Source organism: Pipra filicauda, unplaced genomic scaffold (assembly GCF_003945595.2).
Source record: "Pipra filicauda isolate LSUMZ 115617 unplaced genomic scaffold, ASM394559v2 scaffold80_size11013439_pilon, whole genome shotgun sequence".
Lineage (NCBI taxonomy): Eukaryota > Metazoa > Chordata > Aves > Passeriformes > Pipridae > Pipra > Pipra filicauda.
In genome coordinates, this window is record NW_024104987.1 from 4,417,639 (window position 1) to 4,437,438 (window position 19,800).

Consider the following 19,800-nt stretch of genomic DNA (forward strand, 5'->3'; position numbering starts at 1 on the left):
GGCCCCGCCCCCCGCGCCCGCCCCGCCTCCTCCTCCCGCCCCTCCCCGGCCATGATGGCGGCTGCCGGCGGCGGCCCCGTGCGGCTGCGGCTGCAGTTCGACCACCCTCCGCCGGCCAGCCCGGGCTGCGCGCTGTGCTGGCTCCTGCTGGAGCCGGGCCAGGCGCGCCTCGTCACCGACCTGCTCAGCCTCATCCGGCACCGCTTCGGCTTCAGCCGCCGCGCCCGCCTCAGCCTCTTCCTGCAGGGGGCGCTGCTGCCGCCCGCCGAGAGCGCGCGCCTGGTGCGCGACAACGACTCGCTGCGGTACGGGCGGGAATGGGATGGGAATGGGATGGGAATGGGATAGGGAATGGGATAGGGAATGGGATAGGGATAGGGAATGGGATAGGGAATGGGATAGGGATAGGGAATGGGATGGGAATGGGATAGGGGAATGGGATAGGGGAATGGGATAGGGGAATGGGATAGGGGAATGGGATAGGGGAATGGGATAGGGGAATGGGATAGGGGAATGGGATAGGGAATGGGATAGGGAATGGGATAGGGAATGGGATAGGGATAGGGAATGGGATAGGGGAATGGGATAGGGAATGGGATAGGGATAGGGAATGGGATAGGGGAATGGGATAGGGAATGGGATAGGGGAATGGGATAGGGGAATGGGATAGGGGAATGGGATAGGGAATGGGATGGGAATGGGATAGGGAATGGGATAGGGAATGGGATGGGAATGGGATAGGGGAATGGGATAGCAGGAATGGGATGGGAATGGGATAGGGGGAATGAGATGGGAATGGGATGGGAATGGGATGGGAATGGGATAGGGGAATGGGATGGGAATGGGATAGCGGGAATGGGATAGCGGGAATGGGATAGGGGGAATGGGATAGGGACAGCGGGATGAGATCAGGACAGGGATAGGGACGGGGACTGGTACAGTGGGAATGCGAAGGGGATAGGGACAGGGGGACCAGGATAGGGACAGGGGGACCAGGACAGGGACAGTGGGATTGGACTGGGATCGGGACTGGGACCATGGGATCGGGACAGCAGGAACAGGACTGAGATCAGGACAGCGGGAGCGGGAGCGGGGAGTCAATCCTACATATAAACCCCATCCATGCCCATCAGTATCCAAAGGGGGTGTCAGAGCACGGAGCAGGCTCTGCCCGGTCCAGATGCCTCACTGTGGTCCCTTCCAGCCTAACCCATTCTGGGATTCTGAGTCCCCTCAGGGTTGGAACATGGCAAGACAGGGATGGGACCTCCTTGGGAGGGAGCCAAGGGGTTGGGAATGTCCCTGAGGATGGAAGGGGAGCGTTGCCTGGGCCCTGCCCCAGCACCTGCCTGTCACAGCCTGTGCTCATGGGGGAGGCTCCTGACTGTCCCATGCACAGGTGGAGCATCCCTGCTCCAGAATAACTTACCTGAGGTGCTGACATGTAGGAAAAAGTGTTCGTTTTGCTCAACAGTGACTTTTGTTTGGATTTTTTTTGACAGAGTAAAATTGGACGACATAGTTGCAGATGATTATGAAGAGACAGATGGTGGCTTTACTTACACAGCAAAAGAAGACAAAAAAAGGCACAGACACAAGCAGGACAAGGAAGAATTCTCTAGGAATGAAGACAGGCATAAAAGAAAAAAGAAAAAGGACAAGCATAATCTCGAATATTCCTCTTGCAGGGAAGAGAGCTCTGTAGATATTTGGGACTCTCAAAAAAGGTACACGAAAAGAAAAAGGAAGGAAGAAGTTAGTGGAAGAAATAGACTTGCAGAAGATAAGGAAGAGAGCTCTACTGCCCATTCTAAAAAGCTTAAAAAAGCTGAGAGGGAGAAACAGTTGGCAACAAAAAAGAAGGATGAAAAGCAGACAAAGGCTGCTGCAGCAAAGATGGCTTTAGAACGGGAAAATGAGAACTTTTCTCTAAATTCTGGTAAAAATAGCACCAAAAAGATCACAACACAGTCCAGAAAAAAGAAGGTGGAAACTTCAGATTCCTCCAGCACATCGTCTGACAGTGACAGCAGTGAACTAAACATAAAGCAAAACAAATCTTCCCATAAACCCGTAGCGGTGACACTTCCCAAAGACAAATCCCAAGCTGCTGCAAATTCTGATGCAAAAACGAATAAAGTGACTGTAAAGTCTAACAGTGAAAAGACTAAGACTGCAGTTAGTAAAAATGCTAAAAAACCCCAGTCCTCTAGTTCAGATTCTGACTCGAGCACCGAGGATGAGAAGGCGACACCAGCACAAGACAGCACTGCCAAGGAAAAGTCTCTGCCCACCAACACGGGGGCTGTAAAAGCCAGTACCAAGGCTCCCAAAGCAAAGAGCTCCTCCTCAGAGTCTGACAGTTCAGATTCAGACACACCTGTTACTAAAAAACCCGCAGCAGATGCTGGACTGAGTAATTCCATAGGAAGAAACTGTATTAAACAGTTGCCAACCAATATTCAGGGACCATTTGCCAGCCCAGGCCGTGGAAGGGGGCGTGGATCGGGAGAGGATTGTTTCTGGAGAGGACCCAGGGGCCGTGGGTTTCGTGGGATGATGAGGGGCCAAGGCCATGGGAGAGGAGCAAACCCTGGCTTCTTCTATAACTACAGCAGTGAAGGCCAGAAACAGAGGCAGTTAAATGAATCTGCGACAAACACTTCTGTTGTTGTCCAGGTGAGTGACTTGCACAGTCAGGGGTCACCTTTCTCTTGCAGCTTTAACTATACAAAAAGTCTGTAGGATGAGAGTAATTCATGAAAGCAGAAATAGCTTAATGGGATAAAGGCTGATCTTAGTAAATCTGTTATTTATCATATCTCCATTTGTCAGCCTGAGGAAGTGTTTGTATTTAAGTGATTGTCCTACACATCTCAAAACAAAGCACTCACATGGGTACCTTACCCTTCTCAGAGCTTCTCACAACCCATACAGCATAAACATTATCTTCTGGTTTTACTAATACAGTAATTAAGTCAATGGGATACTGTTTTTTTCCACAGAATCCCGTGGAAGTTCCCAAGAGAGACTATAGTGTGTTACCTCTTCTAGCTGCTCCACCCCAAGTGGGAGAAAAGATTGCCTTTAAGGTAAAGAACTCTGGAAATACCGAATGTTAGTGGGCTAAAATTGCTTCATTTGGGCTACTCTAAGCTTCTGACCTAATAATTTCTCTAAAAAATTCTCTCATTGTAAAGTCTGACTTAGATTTTTACAAAGGTTTGGAGCCTGTGCATAAGTTAAATGCATTTCTTTAGACTTTCTGTATTTGTGTAACACAAAGAAATGTTGTGTCTGCTGTCATTTCAGTGTGAATTTCCATGCACATATTGTTATTTCTCTAGATACCTTTTCTACAATATTATTGCCAATCTTACCATACAAATAATTACACTTCACTGCAAAAACTTACAATTTGTTATTTGTATTTCTTTCAACAGCGCTTGGAACTAACTGAAAATTACAGTCCTGAAGTTTCAGACTATAAGGTACTGATTTTCTTTCCTCCCTTAATTCACTCACAGAACTATTATAGGTGAGGTATGACTTTAAATATTTTGAGGTTGTGCACTGTTTTCCTTTGCATCCAGTTGGCTCCAGAGGCCATTCCTGGTGCAGCAGTAAAAATGAAAACTAATTGAAAATTTGAAAGGTGAATAAAAATAAAAAAAGTTATTTTAAAAAAAAAAGCCAAACCCAACTGCAGGTATTATTAATGATTTTGGAGATGACAAAAAACACAGACCTTCAACTAGAAAAATGTAGATGTATTTGAGTCTGCTGTGGTTTGAAGTCAGGGCAAGTTCTTGAAACTGGTGCAAGTAAAATTTCGTAGCTACTTGAGAGAACTTGGTTTCTGGAGAAGTACTGAGTTAAACTAAAAAGTCAGTGACAGTAAGTAAACTTTGGTTGCCAGTAGCTACAGATTGCTGAGCTTTAATTCTCTGCACATTTTCTACACAGAGATAGGAAAAACTGATAGCCAAATTTCCTCTAGAATTGATCAAGTAGCACAGTGGTTGTAGATATGGGATAGTTATCCAGTGCTGAAGTGTATCTTACCTCATTCTTTTCTCGTTGCTTTATGAAGGAGGCAAAAATAATCAGTTGGAATGCTGATAAAAAACAGATCGAGCTCGAGATCCTTTCAGCACCAGCAGGACAAAGTACGTACCTCGTTGTCATGTGCATCACTTGGCAAACAGCTCATGTTTCAGGAGTATTCCCAATTTCCTTGGGTTCATTCTCAACACACCCCTTCCCTCCTCATTCCCTCCCCAAAAAGTCTCTTTAAATGGAGGAGTTCTAACCCTTGCTAGTTGAACTGAAGATGCTCGTGGGCATTTAGAAAAGTGAATTTCTTCAGTCAGTATGAGTGCTCAGTAACTCACCTCTAGTGTGGCTTCATTTTCTGAAGAAAGCTGAAATCAATATGTGGAATTACAGAGAAGATGTGAGACCATAATGCCATTCTTTGCACCATCAGTGAAGCCACTGCCTTCAGTGGATGTGGAAGTGAGTCCCTGCAGTGACAAGGTGCAGTTCCTGAGACCTGAAACAAGGAATGTTTCTGAAACTGAGGGGGTGTCCTGCAGTTGCCATTGAAGCCAGAATTAATGAATTGTCATATGGATATTTTTCTCAGACTTAAGCAACATATTGTTACCTTTTTTGTACATGTAGTCATATGAGTCACCTTAATTTTGGTGTGCAGTATTCAGCTCTACCTCACATTTTTTTTTGTTGGAATTACAAGCCCAGACACACAACTGTAAACCAAACAGAACAAAACTGGGGTTGGAGGTAAATGTTTAAACTTTTTTTGCTGTTGTTTACAGTTAATCGAGTTGTTTGTTTGTTTTTAAGTTGCTAAGGAGCCGGGGAAATTCGATCTGGTTTACCAGTCTGCAGATGGAGCAGAGCTGATTGAGTATGCTGTCCCTCAGGACACCAAGGTACGTGAGTCCTGCTTTGAATCCCGTTACCAGTTTGCATAGCTGATACCTGCCCTGCTTTATGGCTCTGTGCATCTCAGGGAGATTCCCTTTACAATAATGGGAGTAATCTGATTAAAATAAATGGAAGCAAAAATAAATGTTCCTTCCTAGCAAGAATGTGCATGATCACAAGGTAAGAATCACTTCTTGCATATTACTCAATTAACTGGGGTCAAAGCCAGCATCAAACTGTAACTTTTCATTTTGGCTAATAAAATAAACAACATCATGTCTCACAGAGTATCCATTCTTTCAGGCTTATTGATTTCATGCACTGTTGTTCTTACCTGCATCTTCCCTTGCCCAGGATGTCAGGCAGGTTGAGGTTCGTCAAGAGGATCAGGGAATCACAGGAATGAGTCTTTGTTCAGGCCTAGACAAAGAGTAATGACAGAGAAACTGCATCTGTTGGTGTAGCTGGTACCTGCTAAGTGTTGTCTGTGCTATGTTTTCAGATAACTGAAAGCTGGGACGCCCTGATAGAGCCAAGACTGATTGTTGAGCCTCCAGTCAATGGATCCAGCGTTGAAAATGGAACCATCTAAAGTGTGAAAAAAAGTACATAACTGTACAGACTTGTTTTGTGAAATGCTGCCTTCTGGTTCTGAGGGTGGCAGGTGCACTGGTGGATGTTGTTAATAAATTGTTTTAAAAACAAGTATGCCAAAAGAAAAACACTTTTTTTTCCTTAGGGTGTGTTTTTACACTGTACAGGAAGACTTTGTTTAGTCTAACACAGGTCTGTTGGGGTTTTTTCTTAATATTTATATCCTACTGCTGTGAGCTGCAGAACTGGAATGGTTTGATCAAAAGATAAAATACAACCTTGTACTGTCAGTAACTTATTGAAATGTCTGGGTTTGGCTAAAACCATATAACTGTCCTACAGAGGTCGTTTTTATTTAAAAATTAAATACTGTTGATATGCACACCTCCTCCTCTGCTGCTGCTGAGCATCATACAAATGCCATGAGTTTGCAGTTACTTACAGAGTTCATCTGAACATGTCCCAGAAATCCATGTGGATTTCAAGCTTCTGTAATTTTGAGGCATATAAATAGTAGTGGTAACTCAACCTTGCTTAGAACCAGCGGAAAATAACACAAATCCCCAGCAAAATTGTGCCCCATTGTGTTAATCTGTGTAGGCTCTGAAAACCCTTTTGTTTGTTTGTTTTACATCAAACCCTTTTGCTCTGTAAGAGCTGTGCTACCTTTCTTCTTTCCTTCCCAGCAGCACAGTGGGTCACTGGGTGCTGGCAACGTGCTGCCCTGACAGCTCTGATAATTATTAACACTGAGGGGACAACTTGTACCTCTGTACACCTGGCAAGTCTTACACTTCCAGATAATCCCTGTCCTGGGTAGTCGACTCTTACAGAGAAGACATGGAAAAAACCCAAAAACTCTAGATACAAACAAACACCTGAAAAACTGTACATGGTGGTTTGCTAATATGTGCTCTGACCAGTGCATGATTACATTAAAATACTGCACATCTTTCCATTAGCCCTATTAAAATGTCTTGTTTGTGAAGGAATCATTTTTATACAAGTAAAACTGATTTGTGTATTGTGGTTCTCTTTAGTTGGCATTATTTCATGCTAGAATTTGGTTTTTTTAGAGAAATGGACAGTTAGATTCACGTGTGGCTGTTCTTGCAAACTGGACAAGAAGAAGATGCCAGACACTAGCACAGTGATGCTGAGACAGTGGGGATTAATGGAAAGATTGTTTTTCTAAGGGAAATTGTTCATTTTTAATTCTTAAGAAATTGTAAAAGCTAAGTGCAAGTATTTCACAGCACTGTTAGAGCAGGACTGGCCTCTTGTTCCACTGCCTACACTGTATTTTGGCCATGTAGTTCAGGACCACAGGAAGTTCTCAAGTAATTTCAAGGAAGCAAAGAGAGCAGTAACTTCATTAGCTATGTAAATGGTAATTAATTTTTAATGTTACAACGTTATTGTCTTTTAGACAAAAAGAGTGATTTGGCTTCCTCAAAACCAGAATTTCAAGCCCTCTTTGACAATGGGGAACTTAAATTGCTCATCTGAGCTCTAAACATCCTGTGCTCTGCTCCAGAAGCAAAAGCTACAGTTGCCAGGGTGTATATTTACCCTTTTTTATTTACATACCTTTGTATCAGTAGATACCAGATGAGTGCTGCAGAAGGTACTGAGCCTTTGAAAGATGACAATGGCTTGGTCCAGATAAGCCCAAGGAGTTCATTCACTATAGAAAAATAAAAAATGTAAACATTAAGAGCTGCTCCTTGGTCCAGTCACCGGTAACACATGCACAGCACAGCTCTCTAAGAATGTTCCTTTGCAGTCCCTGTCAGCCACCACCTCTCAGGCTCCCCCGGGTGTTTGCATTTCCTCTGACAGCAGTTACAAAGTCCTGATCAGCCCATCCCAACCGTGCTGTAAGTGCATGGCACCGTGCCCATCTCGAAACTGAAACTCCTCCACCCTCCGGCAGATGAGAGACTCTGTCCCTGAAGGTTTCCTCCTGTCACAGCCTTGCAGCTCCAAATGCCTCCTCTTGTCCTTTCTGCACCTGTATCTGTCACTAAGCAGTGACTCAGAGCCCTGGGCAGCTTATCCCGAAGCAGTACTGCAAGACTGGAGTGATAACTGATGTGGGTAGGGGTCCACGTTAATCTCTATAATGTAGGTTTGCAACGACCATCCAGATTTAATTCAGTCTTACAAAAGAAATGACTAGGAGTTCATTTCAACTGTAACAGATGACCCACCACTGCCTCTTTTGAGTGCTTTATACAATTCCTGAACATTTTTAGGAGCCCCTAAGGACTAATGACTACACGATTGCGTGCTAGTACTTTTTAATGACATTAAAAGGAACCTCAGCAGTTCTCCATACAAGGTGTCCTTTGCCCACTGGACAAGAGTAGAGAGCAGACAGCTCCTTGTGCTACAGACCACCAGGCTCTGTTTAAATTACTGGGGGCCCACAGAATTTGTGCCAGGGTGCTCTGTTTCATCCATGCTGCCAGTGTGGGTGGAGAAGTACAGAGAGCCCTGAGCAAGTCCCTGGGATACCAACAGACAGGGCAGAAGAAGGAGGAGTAAGAATTTGGAATCAGGTTAGTTAAAACGGGAGTAGTTGCACCTGTTGCTATTCAGCATCAATGTTCCTGTTAGAAACAGAGATTATTCAACAGTTAGACTGAGGAAAAGAAAAAAAAATTCGAGGAAATACCTTCTGTTGTGATGGTTTCCACGTTCACAGCACAGTAACCCGTGCTTTAAAAATGCTGGATTGACATCAGCTGTTGGAACCAGGCGATGTTTAAGGTCCTTTCCAACCGAAACCACTCTACGAGTCTATTTGATCTTCAACAGCCAGGTTACCCATAGCGCAGAGCAGCCGGGATTTGGGGGTCATCCCTTCCCTGAGCCCCAAGCAGGAGCTCGCGGGCTGTGACCGCGGCAGCTGCCGGACTGCGCTGGGGTGTCCCGAGTTCCCTCTGTGCGGGTTCCGGACGGGAGGAGCTCGCGGGTTGTGACCGCGGCAGCTGCCGGACTGCGCTGGGGTGTCCCGAGTTCCCTCTGTGCGGGTTGCTGCGGGGGGCTATGGGGGGCTGCGGGGGGCTATGGGGGGCTGCAAGCGGGGCTGCGGGGGGCTATGGGGGGCTGCGGGGGGCTATGGGGGGCTGCAGTGAGCTATGGGGGGCTGCGGGGGGCTATGGGGGGCTGCGGGGGGCTATGGGGGGCTGCAGTGAGCTATGGGGGGCTGCGGGGGGCTATGGGGGGCTGCAGGGAGCTATGGGGGGCTGCGGGGGGCTATGGGGGGCTGCAGGGCCGGCAGCCCGGGTGGGCACCGCACCCGACATCACCCGCTGCGGTTTAGAAACCAAACTCGAGGTCTCTGGGGGCGGTGAGTGACGCTGCCCCGACCCCCCGCCCCGGAGCCCCTCGACCCGGTCCACCCGCGGCCCCGGTGCGTGGAGGGGTGTGAGTTCAGCCCGGGGGTCGCGGGCGGCCGGTCCCGGTGCTCCCCCGTGCCCATCCCGGGGCAGAGTCCGCAGTACCTCGGGCTGCCCGGTCCGGGGGACGGGCGGGTGCTGCCGGGGCTGTCACAGGGCTGCCGTCCCTCCCATCGGGCGGGGACGGGACACGCTATTTTCCGGAAAGCCCCGGCCCCAGTTTCGATTTTCCAGACCCGGTTTCGTTTCTCCATCCCCAGTTTCATTTCTGGCTGTTCGGAGCAGCGGCGGACGCGGCGATGGCGACGCTGGAGCCGGAGCTGAGCCTGGCGGGGCTGGAGGAGGAACTGACCTGCTGCATCTGCCTCTGCCTCTTCAGCAGCCCCGTGACGGTGCCCTGCGGCCACAACTTCTGCGCCGCCTGCCTGGAGCTCAGCTGGGCCGGGCTGTCGGAGGGGTTCAGCTGCCCCCAGTGCCGCGCCACCTTCGCGGTCCGCCCGAAGCTGCAGAAGAACACGGTGCTGTGCCGGGTGGTGGAGCAGCTCCAGGGCCGCGCTGGGGCCGGGGGTGAGGAGCAGGAGGAGGAGGAGGAGGAGGAGGAGGATGGAGGGGCGGCGAAGTGCGAGGCGGAGGAGCCCCCCGTGTACTGCGACAGCTGCCGGGAGGCGCCGGCCGTGCAGACCTGCCTGACCTGCACCGCGTCCTTCTGCGCCGAGCACCTGCGGCCGCACCGCGACAGCCCCGCCTTCCGCGACCACCAGCTCTGCCCGCCCCTGAGAGACCTCCAGTACCGCAAGTGCCCCTCGCACAACCGGCTCTTCGAGTTCTTCTGCAGCAATCACGGCAGCTGCATCTGCTCCCTGTGCCTGCTCGGGCACAAGGTGTGCCACACCAGCCCCTTGGAGGAGGCTAAAGCCAATGCCCAGGTGAGCAGCTGCGGGGTCTGGTGCCCTCCGGGGCTGGAACATCCTCCCAGGGACACCCTGGAGCCTCCCTTCTCTCCTTCAGGGAGAGCGAGGGGGAGGCTAGACCAAGACTTGGACTGTAAATCTTGCATCTGGCCTTGGCAGACTGTTATCTCCCTCCCAGGCACATCTTCAGATTGATTCCTTGTGTTTTCCTCCTCTCTCCAAGGAGAGAGTCATTCCTTGCATTTTCCTCCTTTCTCCAAGATGTTGCTCAAGGGCCAGGGTTCTGGGAAGGTGCTGTCATGGGGCTGATTGCCAGCTCCTGGGCTGGGCTGGGCTGGGTTGACCAGTGAGGTCTCCCACAATCCCGGTGTCATCCAGAACTCCAAGCCTCCTCTGGTGCCAGGGCTCACTGCATGGCCTTCTCACAGGCTGACCCGAGGGGTTGTGGACAGACATTGCCATGTGTATGTTTTCAAGACTCAAAGAATTATAAAAGTAGCCTAGGGAGATCTCCAGCACATAGGAAGTGCTCTTCTCCAGCCAGAAGGAGATTCACAGAGTGGAAGCCTGGCCTTCATATCTTACAGTGCAGCTGAAAATTGGAGGGTAGTTGAGTAAAGCATGCCTGAAAAGTTCAGGTGGCCAAACTCCCATCTGTTTGGTGAGTGAGTGTACAGCTTTCCTGCAGAACTCACCCCTGACTGAGCTTAGCAGCATCTTGAGCTAAAGGAACAGGTAACTCACATCTGAGTGATAAAATTCTCAAAATGAGAGGGGTGAACAGTAGCATTAACTTTGTGCCCAAAGCCCAGCCTGAGAGCTAACATTTATTCTTAGCATGTGAACTGCTGAAAGCACTCAGTCCTTATCAAGAGTGAGTCAACAGTGTGCATCTTGCTTCTGGGAGAGGTGGAGCTGCAGGGAGGGTGTGGGTGCCACAAGGCACATGTATGCAGGACAGTACTACATCCTGGAAGGTTTCAGGAGAAATAGGTTTTAAACTGCTGGTACTAAATGCTTACAAAGGTTATTTAAAACTTTCTGTGAACATGATTCTTATTCAGTGAGTGTGACCCAATGCAACTGCTTCTCTGACATAATTTCTGATCTCTCCTATTGCAGGTGATGCTGAAGAAGAAACTCATGATGCTGAATAATCAGAGTGAAAGAGCTGCTCAGGCAATGAGCACTGTGAAAACCAACCAAAGCCAATCTGCTGTAAGTGGGTAACTGTTCAAAGTGCTGTCGGGTTGCTTGGCACATGCTGGCCACTGTGTGGTGTTGGTGATTGTGCCCTTGTGACAACGGCTGTAGTACTGAGGTTGAACTGGCAGGAGAAGATGTTATTAGGAAGGAACAGAAAAGAGGCATTTTGGCAGGGCCAGGCAGCTCTGTGGGATATGGGAGGAAACCAGGCACTATGTGTTTAATGCCCCCATTCCTTGCGAGTGAAGCAGTTTTCTTTACAAACTACATAGAAATACTCAGCTCTTTTATTTCCTGTTTCAAGTAAGAGAAGCCTAAATGTTCCTGAAAGGTTTTTGTGCAGTAACAGTAAGAGTACTTTGTTCACAAACTGTTCTTTTGAAACCAGTGTCGGTTTGCTCTTGTCTGCTCCAGGAGACAGCTTCCAGAAAGAAGGACTTGATCAGAAGTGAGTTTTCTGAAATTAAAGCTATAATTGAAGAAAGAGAAAATGAGGTCATGAAAGCAATTGCAGATGAAGAAAAGAGAGTCTGGAACAAGTTTGATTATATTTACGGTGTTCTGGGAAAAAAGAAGAATGAAATTCAGTCTCTCAGAGATCAGATTGAGACGGCACTGACTGAAAGCGATGACGTTCTGTTTATGAAGGTATCATGTCCTTTAAATGTGAATCCAATTCTTCATGTTTCTAGAATGCAGAATCACAAAAACCTGCTGTGGTCATCCCGCTCTCCAGACACTTTCAGTCAAACGGTATTGCAGTTGTGTGCAAGAACCTGCTATGAAAGGATGTACCAATGAGTACACAGATACCAGTGAAAGAACACTGGAATGGTGTCTGAAACTCCCCCAGTTCAGCCACTACCTCTGCCACAAACAGAGGGGCCAGCGGGCGAGAGAACTCATCTCCAGGAGGTGCTGCAGTTCTGTCCAGATCCTTCTCATTGTTTCAGATATCAGTTGGGAATTAAGGCATGTGGGCTGCTTCTGAAATTTTGCCCTGGGTTGTGTCCAGCTGTAGCCTTTGTGCCATTTAAAACAACCTGGTTAAATTTTAACGTATGTGCTACGCAAGGCGGTCTGCCCAAATCTTCCATCTGTCATTTCAGAGAGCAGTAGCACTGCAACGAACATCACCAAAAGAGGCTTTCGTTCCTGTGGTTGAAATGGACCAAAATGTGATGAATTCCACTTATAAGTTTGCCGTTAGCCTCAGAGAAACACTGAAACTTGCAGCAGCGGTTCAGTATAAGGAGAGAAAAGCAGAAGGTACTGTATCACTGAGAAAACTGGCATTTTCTGCTTTGGCTGTGAGCTCAAATGAGGGATCTTCCCTCTCCAAATATAATTGAAATAAAAAGTGCAACAAATACAGTTGGTTAATGTAAATTATGTCTTCCAACCTCTGCAGTCCTCCCTCCATTTCCACACAAAACCATCACAGTATGGGCTAAATTAGGAGACAAAACATGCCTCTTCACTGTTATCTGTAATTGGATAAGTTGATGAGTATCATGATCCTACACCCTTCTGGCACAGCTCAGCCTTTCTTCCCTAGAGTAATTTATGGTGTCATTATGTAGCAGGCTTGGATGTGGTTAGGACATAGATTTGAGGGGAGATGTGAAACTCTTTAGAGTGACAGGACTTGGGTTACCCAACTGTCAAGGTGCTGATTGTGTAAGTCCTACTTACTGGGTTAAGCAAAACTGTCTTTTGGACTGGGGCATGGGGATGCACTTTCCATCTCTGCTGAGTGTCCCTTCAGTTCTATTCACATAACGGATAAATAAGACTGAAAAATGTCCTCACTAATGCCTTTCTTTGCATTTCTGTGTACTGGCAATACCAACCATAATGTAAAATATTGCCATTGCAGCCACACCTGGGAAAACTATGGCCCCTCCAGTGGCTCCTAGAGACAAAACCCCTGTTGGAAGAAGGCCTCATCAACTACGTAAGTACTAAAGAAATCATCCTCTCCTAACTATGGTTTTACAAATAAATAAGAGTTCAAGCAGTTACCCCAGAGCTGTTTGCTGTAGTGGTGATGCAGAGATTATCTCTATGAGCACCTTGGCACAGGAAAGGGAGGGTGCTTTGGGATGTTTAGTGATGGATGCCTTGTGAGCTGGAAAGCAGTGAACTGCACAGGTACAGTGGTGCATCAGCCTGTAGTGGTGTCAGTGTGGGCTGTAAAGCAAAGCAGAGCTTCCCCACCCTCTGGTTCTTTCAGGGTTTTTTAATTTGTACCAAACACCTCTTGGCTTGTTTGATGGATTTGTACATATTGAATTCTGCTTATGGGCTGTTCATGTTCTGTTGTTTTAGGTGCTCCCTCACAAGATCGTTCCCACAAAGAGAGAACCCTTTCCCACACTCCAGCCACTCCGCAGGAGAAGGCTAATACCAGTAAGTGGTGATTAAAGGAGCCTTACTCAAACATTTTGCTGGCCACATCTTGCCTACAGTGTAGGGCTGGGGTGATGGAGAGAAGTCTTTGTGGCAGGTTATACTGGGGCCTTTCAGTGCTGTTTTATTCCAGATACCAGCATTAATGGGCACTGTAGTCTGTTTGGAAGATCTTTCATATTTTCCTTTGGAAATAAACCCAAGTGTTAAGAAACCACTTCTGTTACTCCCACAGAGCTCTTGACAAAAGGTCCTTTCCATTCACAAGTCCTGGGTGTGGAGCACTCAGGGGGGTCTGTTGGGGAAGGTAGAGTTTAATAGACTTGTAGCTCCTGTTGCTGCACTGAAGTTCTGTTGTAAAAAGAAAAGGAATAGTCTGTGCCTCATGGGAACAGGTGTGTTGCCACTTGCCTGAACATGCAGCATCCTGGAGGAGAGAAATATTCCAGGGTCATATTTCCTATGACTCTGGAAATAGGAGGCAAATAGCAGGTTGTGTTTCCCGTGCAGCTTTTCGGTGTGGGTGTATTTGTACCTGGCTTCAACATGCTGGGCTGTCAGCTCCATCCACTGCTGCAGCTTCAGAGGAGCTGTGACAATGGTGTTACAGCTGACACAATCTTATCAGGGGCTTTTCATTCTCAGTAGAACTCACAGTCTACTTTTTCTTTTTCCCCCTCCAGAGGAGAAAAACAAACCTGCTAAAGTTGGTAAGTCCAAACTTTCAGCATGCTTATTCTAATTTGCATTGACAGCTCTTAAAATGATAAGCAGATGGTCATTAGTTTTGGTAAATTGAGTGTTGGTCAATAGTGTTGGTGTAATGATCACCAGAGTGATCAAACACTGATAGAGGTTGTACAGAGACAGTGGGATTTTAAAAACCTGACAGGATGGGGAATAACCTGAGCTAATATTGAAGTTAACCTGGTGTGGAGCAGGAGACTAAACCAGACATGCTCCAACCTGAGTGTGTCTGTGGTGGTGTGTTAAACATGCAGGGTTTCTTTCCCAACTGGCCAAACTCTCTTTTCTTCTGTCCACACAGCACCAACCACAGCACCAAAAACTGCAACTGCTGCTGCTGCTGCAACTAAAGAGCTTATTGTCAGCTTTCTGAAGAAATCCAGAGAGGAGCTTCTGCAGTGTAAGACACTCAATATTACACTACTTAAAGAACTTTCTGCTTTTATTGCGCTGGTGTTATGTGTCCTCTGTAGCTACCTAACAGAAATACTTCTGAGGAGGTTTTGTTAGCTTAATAGGCCATCAGCTAGTTGTTACAAATGAAGGAAATTTTTGGAGGAAAAAGGGGCAGGAGTTTTCTAAATAGTTCTTTTGCCAGATGAATCCAATTTGTCTCCAGTATTTGTGTATCTTTATGAAGATAAATGAAGTTTTCTAAGTAATGGCTTTGGTTTCCTCCAAAATGATAGCATCAGGGTAGCCTAGAAATATGGTGTAATGCACTGAATTTTTTTTTTTTTTTAATGAAATGGAGGCTTTTATGTGAGCTCAGGATGCCTTGTTAAGATGCTGTACGACATGGGTATACCTTTCGCTGCCAGATGAAAGATCCCCTTCTTTTTCCAGCATTTATTTGGGTGGTGAAAGAATGCCATGGGGATGCAGGAAGGAAGGAGACTCGCCCTCCATTTGCCTGCTGTGTAACATGGAGCTGCAGTTAAACCCAGAAGGTTTTACTGAGGCCCTCAGAACTGCCTGCACTGAGGAGAAGAGCAGAGCTGGGAGATGAACATGCATGGGAACAAGTGCTTGGGCAGGACAGGATAAATAAATGAAAGTGCTTTGCTCTTCAGTACCTTCACATGATTCATGTCGTTGCAGATACTGCTCAAATCACCCTGGATTACAACACAGCTCATAACAACGTGATGCTGTCTGAGAACTACACCAGGATGTCCGTCTCAGACAACTTCAGGGGTTACAACCCCCACCCTCAGCGCTTCACCGACTTCCGCCAGGTCCTGGGGTTCCAGTGCTTCAAGAGGGGGATCCACTACTGGGAGGTGGAGCTGCAGCAGAACAGCTTCTGTGGCATCGGGGTGTGCTACGGCAGCATGGCCCGGCACGGCCCCGAGAGCCGCCTGGGCAGGAACGGCAGCTCCTGGTGCATCGAGTGGCTCAACAACAAAATATCATCCTGGCACGATGACGTTGAAAAGTGCTTACCCAGCACAAAGGCCACCAGGATTGGCGTGCTGCTCCACTGTGAGGGGGGCTTCGTGATCTTCATGGCGGTGGGGGAGAAGCACAACTTGATCTATAAATTCAAAGCCCAGTTCACCGAGGCCTTGTACCCTGCCTTCTGGCTGTTCTCCAGTGGCACTGTGCTCTCTCTCCTTTAAATGAAACAGTAAGGTCTCCTATCTTAGTTTAGTTCACCTAAGTACTTATATGCACGTAATCAAACCCAAAGTCTCAAAGATTGATTGTTTGAGGCAAAAATTATTAGCTCTTTTAAGGAGTTTGGGAAATCTGCCGATTCTTTGGTCTGAAGCCTTTAGAGAGTGATTTAGCAAAATGCTGATGATAGTAAAAACTACAATGAAAGGTTTTGCAAAGACTTTGATTGCCCTAAAATCAAAGTCATGGTATGAACCATTGTTAAATGTCTTCAGTAGCTGCTGTGGCTTCTGTGGTTGCCTGTAAAGGAGCCCCAGAATTAATGTGTTCCACAGGTAACCATAACCCCTTTGAGAAAGAAACAGGAAGAATTCCTTGACAAATTCAGGTTCCAGGCTTTGAGGGAGCTCTCAGTGTTGCCTTTTTGTCTTTACACAGACTGTTCTTCATACTCAGGTTCTCAGTGTATGACTCCATGAGATGCTACAGAAAGAGCTACTGAAATCAGTAAGTCCAGGTCTTGTGGCACAAAGTTGTAAAAGCCAATATGACAGATCTCATCAGAATGGAAATGCAGAGACTGTTAGAGTTGATGGGAAAGAAATGGTGTTAAAATCACCAAGGAATAAATGACATTGACTCTGGGAATACACCAGAGAGTCTTCAGGAAGACATCCTGCAGAGCAGTGATGTGTGTCCTGTGATAACACAGTCTGGGGGATGAAGTATTCTGTCTCATCTGCTGACCCAGAACATGCTTCACATCTTCACACTGAAGGCTCTTTAGTGTTGGGGTTTTTTTGTGTGCTGAGGAGTTCAGGGGGTGCATTTTTGGCTTGCATATGGAGCATAAATCTGCTGTTTGCTTAAAGCAGGGTCTTCTGTCATAAAGCTTTTCCTCTTTGTGAGGTGGGATATTCTCTGCTGGTGTATCTTTAGTTGTTCAGGTGGTAGAAGCTGGATTTCTTGTATGGTTTTGGGACTCTGATTTGAGGAGTCTCAAGACATGTGCACAGGACCTAGAAAATGCTGTTTCTTCTCTGCATGAAGCCTGTGGGCAGACAGGTGAGTCCTTTGAAACATGCAGGGAATTAGCACAAAGGAGAATATACATCCATTCCTACTGGGATGGATTTTTAATTTTCCTGGTGTTCTTTGCTTTGGGTTGTGATATGTCTTCAGAAGTTCTGTGTACAGAGGAATCTGTACTTCCTACTTACAATCTGTAGGCAATCAAGGTACTTGGATCTCATAGTTATTGGGTCTGTATCTTATTGATGCCTCTGGGCTTACTGTGGTAGCTCCTATTTCTTGAATCCCATGAAGAACAGGGAAGCTCACATGAGAGACTTCCTGGACTTTGATTTGTAAAACTCCCCTTGTGAGACTTGGTGAAAAAGAACACAAAGCCACTGCTGGCAGTTTGGCAGGGAATTGTTAGAAGGCTTAAAAGACCCTCTATGATACATTCCACATTAGCCAAAGTGCTTTGGAGAGAGACTTTCAGGGCTTGGTGTCTCTGTTTTCACTTGGCTTGTAAACTCTTGGTACTTTGTCAAGGATAGCATAAGTTTGATTTCTTCCATTTCTTTGGCCAAGATAGGATATGGAATTGATGGTGGATCTAAAAGTGCCACAGCTGTCTCTGGAGCAGTTGTACTATTTCAAGGGTCTCCACTCTCCAAAGCACAGTCAGCACTGAAACTACCAACCTAAGCAGAAGTCTTTAAAAGGTGTGGAGGGAGGATATGTCCTGCTGGGAGCCAACAATGAATGACAGACTGGGTTTTCTGCCCTTCCAGTTTGTCAGCATTGAGGGACAAGAGCAGTTTCCTCTGAGAAATCCTTTATCTGCTTGGCAGTGCCACGGGGCTGCAGATCCACTTGTAGGTGCTGAAAGATACTCTGTCCCCTTGGGACAAAGGTTTGTGCAGTGGAGAAGGTCCTCATTCTCTGTTGCCTCTTGACTTAAAAGGGGTGTCAGTACTGACCTCTAAGTCTTTGGGCTTCTGTAGCCACAGTCTGGAGTGACACCCAAAGTCAAGAGCAGCTTTTATTCTGGACAAGGTGGGAATTCTTGAAATGTGACATTGGGTGAATGACCAACAATATGGAAGACAGAAGGTGTCCTGGATTACGAGGCAGTGAAACAAGCCTGCCACTGTACTCCTGGTCCTATTTCTTGCTTTCTCTAGTGCTATGAATGACTAGAAATCATAGAAGGAAATTCTGTTAGTTTGGAATGAAATCAGAAATATGTAATGGAATCGCTGGATTTCTGAAAAGTCTTGTTTTGGTAAGCTTCAGATATCTTGGATATATTGAAACATTAGGGTGATATAATATTAAGAAAAATATTAGTTACAGCATAATAAGTGATGATTCAAAAACCTTTTCAACACAACTGAAGTGGTTGTACTTAGGCAGTAACTATCAAAGCTATACTGGTTTTAAACAAAACATCTGTAGAAGCATATATTTTAATTGTACTTCTCTTGTTAATACTATGAAGAACCCAACTTACCCAGTCTAGATATAAAACTAATTCTGGTGTCAATAACACCATGAGGATGTGGATTGATTGGCATTTTAATGTACAAGTAAGAGTAAATCAAGAAACAGTTGCTCACTGAAAAATAAACTAATCTGTTTAAATTTAATCTTTTCTTCAATGAAACACATCAGAAAAACACTGTATTTAGAAAAAGAAACGCTTATGTAGTTTTCTGTTGGTTGCAGTGATGTATCAGCCAGCTACTTCAGTATGTGTATGGTGTGTTATTCCATGTAGTTGTGTCACCCAGGTGTCCCCACCAGGGCCACCAACATGGATTTTATGCCATCTGATCCCTGGCCTGTAACTGCTGCAGGAGCTGACTGGTGAATTGTGATAGTTTGAATTCAATAAATACTGACAGTAAACCCCAGCTCTCAATGTTTTGTTCTGTGCTCAGAGTTGAAGCAAAGCAGTGAGGGAGGCAGAAGGGAAGACACAGCAGAGTACAAATAACAGGTCTTTTACTGCATAATTCCCTGAGTTATACAAGAAGTGGGTAAGAGAGGAAAGGAGAGTTGCAGGGGCTGTGGTGTCCTCTGGGCTGTCTAATGCTGTCCTAGATCTCCTTCCCCTGAGCTACACACCCATTACCAGCTGATGACAAGGGGAACATCCTGACCAGTAAACAAAACTGGAACCCTTTCAAGTAAACAAAAACGTGGTCATCAGCTGGAGGAAGAGGAACAACTAAGGACTCAGTGTGGGATTGCTTAAAAAACCCTCAGGTGATGTCCAGCATCTGCCCGCTTAAGGTACACCCAGAAGCAGCAATGGGTGATGATTCCTAACGTTACCCAGTGAAATCAAACTAAAGGGAGGGTGGTTTGCAGGCTGCTGCCTCCCCACGTGGCCAGTGGAAAACAGCTCAGGAGGGAGCTGTTCTGGTGGCTCAATATGTTGAAAAATCAGCCCAAACAAAGACATCCACGAAACAAGTTCAGCATTTCCTTTTCCACTTAAAGTTCTCCAAGTCAGTTGGGCTGATGAAGGTTTTGGAGAAGAAACTCTCCAAAGAGTTCCCAGAGATTCAAACAGTATTTCTTGATCAGCATAACACAAAACACCAAACCAGCAAAAACTAGGGGAGGCAAAATCCTCATCTTCACTAACCATGATGGCCCTGGGATTAGGAGGTCAATCAGGTCTGTCAGAGCTTGGTCTCAGTTTCCAAAGCCAGACAAATAGATATTTTAAGCCCATATAAACTTGACTGTGACTACAGCCTGGGTCTTGAGCAAGTACTGAGATCCTCAAGAAGTCAGCAGGCTCATTGCTCGTACAAGGTCTACTTTCTTCCTTGCTAATGACATTTCCTCTGGATTTAGCTTTGTGAACACTTTTTCACAGCAAAAAGAAAAACTGACTTGGACTCCAAATTGTACTCTCTGGGAAA

General features: G+C 46.4%; 2 protein-coding genes across 2 annotated transcripts; both read left to right on the forward strand.

Annotated features, from left to right (window-relative positions):
* The first annotated feature begins 16 nt into the window (after positions 1-16).
* COIL (coilin) lies at positions 17-6,508 on the forward strand. Its single transcript, XM_027749554.2, has 7 exons — positions 17-305; positions 1,503-2,679; positions 3,006-3,092; positions 3,444-3,491; positions 4,094-4,169; positions 4,870-4,958; positions 5,456-6,508. The coding sequence occupies exons 1-7, from the start codon at positions 52-54 to the stop codon at positions 5,543-5,545; spliced, it is 1,821 nt and encodes a 606-aa protein (XP_027605355.1). The 5' UTR covers positions 17-51; the 3' UTR covers positions 5,546-6,508.
* A 2,582-nt stretch (positions 6,509-9,090) lies between these two features.
* Positions 9,091-18,777, forward strand: TRIM25 (tripartite motif containing 25). The gene is made up of 9 exons (XM_027749549.2): positions 9,091-9,880; positions 10,988-11,083; positions 11,486-11,719; positions 12,181-12,340; positions 12,951-13,028; positions 13,403-13,483; positions 14,167-14,193; positions 14,532-14,630; positions 15,332-18,777. Exons 1-9 carry the CDS (start codon positions 9,254-9,256, stop codon positions 15,850-15,852), a joined length of 1,923 nt encoding a protein of 640 aa, XP_027605350.2. The 5' UTR covers positions 9,091-9,253; the 3' UTR covers positions 15,853-18,777.
* Positions 18,778-19,800: the final 1,023 nt, after the last annotated feature.

Excerpts from the sequence above, each read along its gene's own strand:
- COIL (XM_027749554.2), top strand. The coding sequence starts at position 52 with ATGATGGCGGCTGCCGGCGGCGGCCCCGTGCGGCTGCGGCTGCAGTTC. Across the intron at positions 4,170-4,869 it reads TTCAGCACCAGCAGGACAAA|TTGCTAAGGAGCCGGGGAAA; the intron begins GTACGTACCTCG and ends TTTGTTTTTAAG. Across the intron at positions 4,959-5,455 it reads CTGTCCCTCAGGACACCAAG|ATAACTGAAAGCTGGGACGC; the intron begins GTACGTGAGTCC and ends CTATGTTTTCAG.
- TRIM25 (XM_027749549.2), top strand. The coding sequence starts at position 9,254 with ATGGCGACGCTGGAGCCGGAGCTGAGCCTGGCGGGGCTGGAGGAGGAA. Across the intron at positions 12,341-12,950 it reads TAAGGAGAGAAAAGCAGAAG|CCACACCTGGGAAAACTATG; the intron begins GTACTGTATCAC and ends TTGCCATTGCAG. Across the intron at positions 13,484-14,166 it reads GCAGGAGAAGGCTAATACCA|AGGAGAAAAACAAACCTGCT; the intron begins GTAAGTGGTGAT and ends TTCCCCCTCCAG.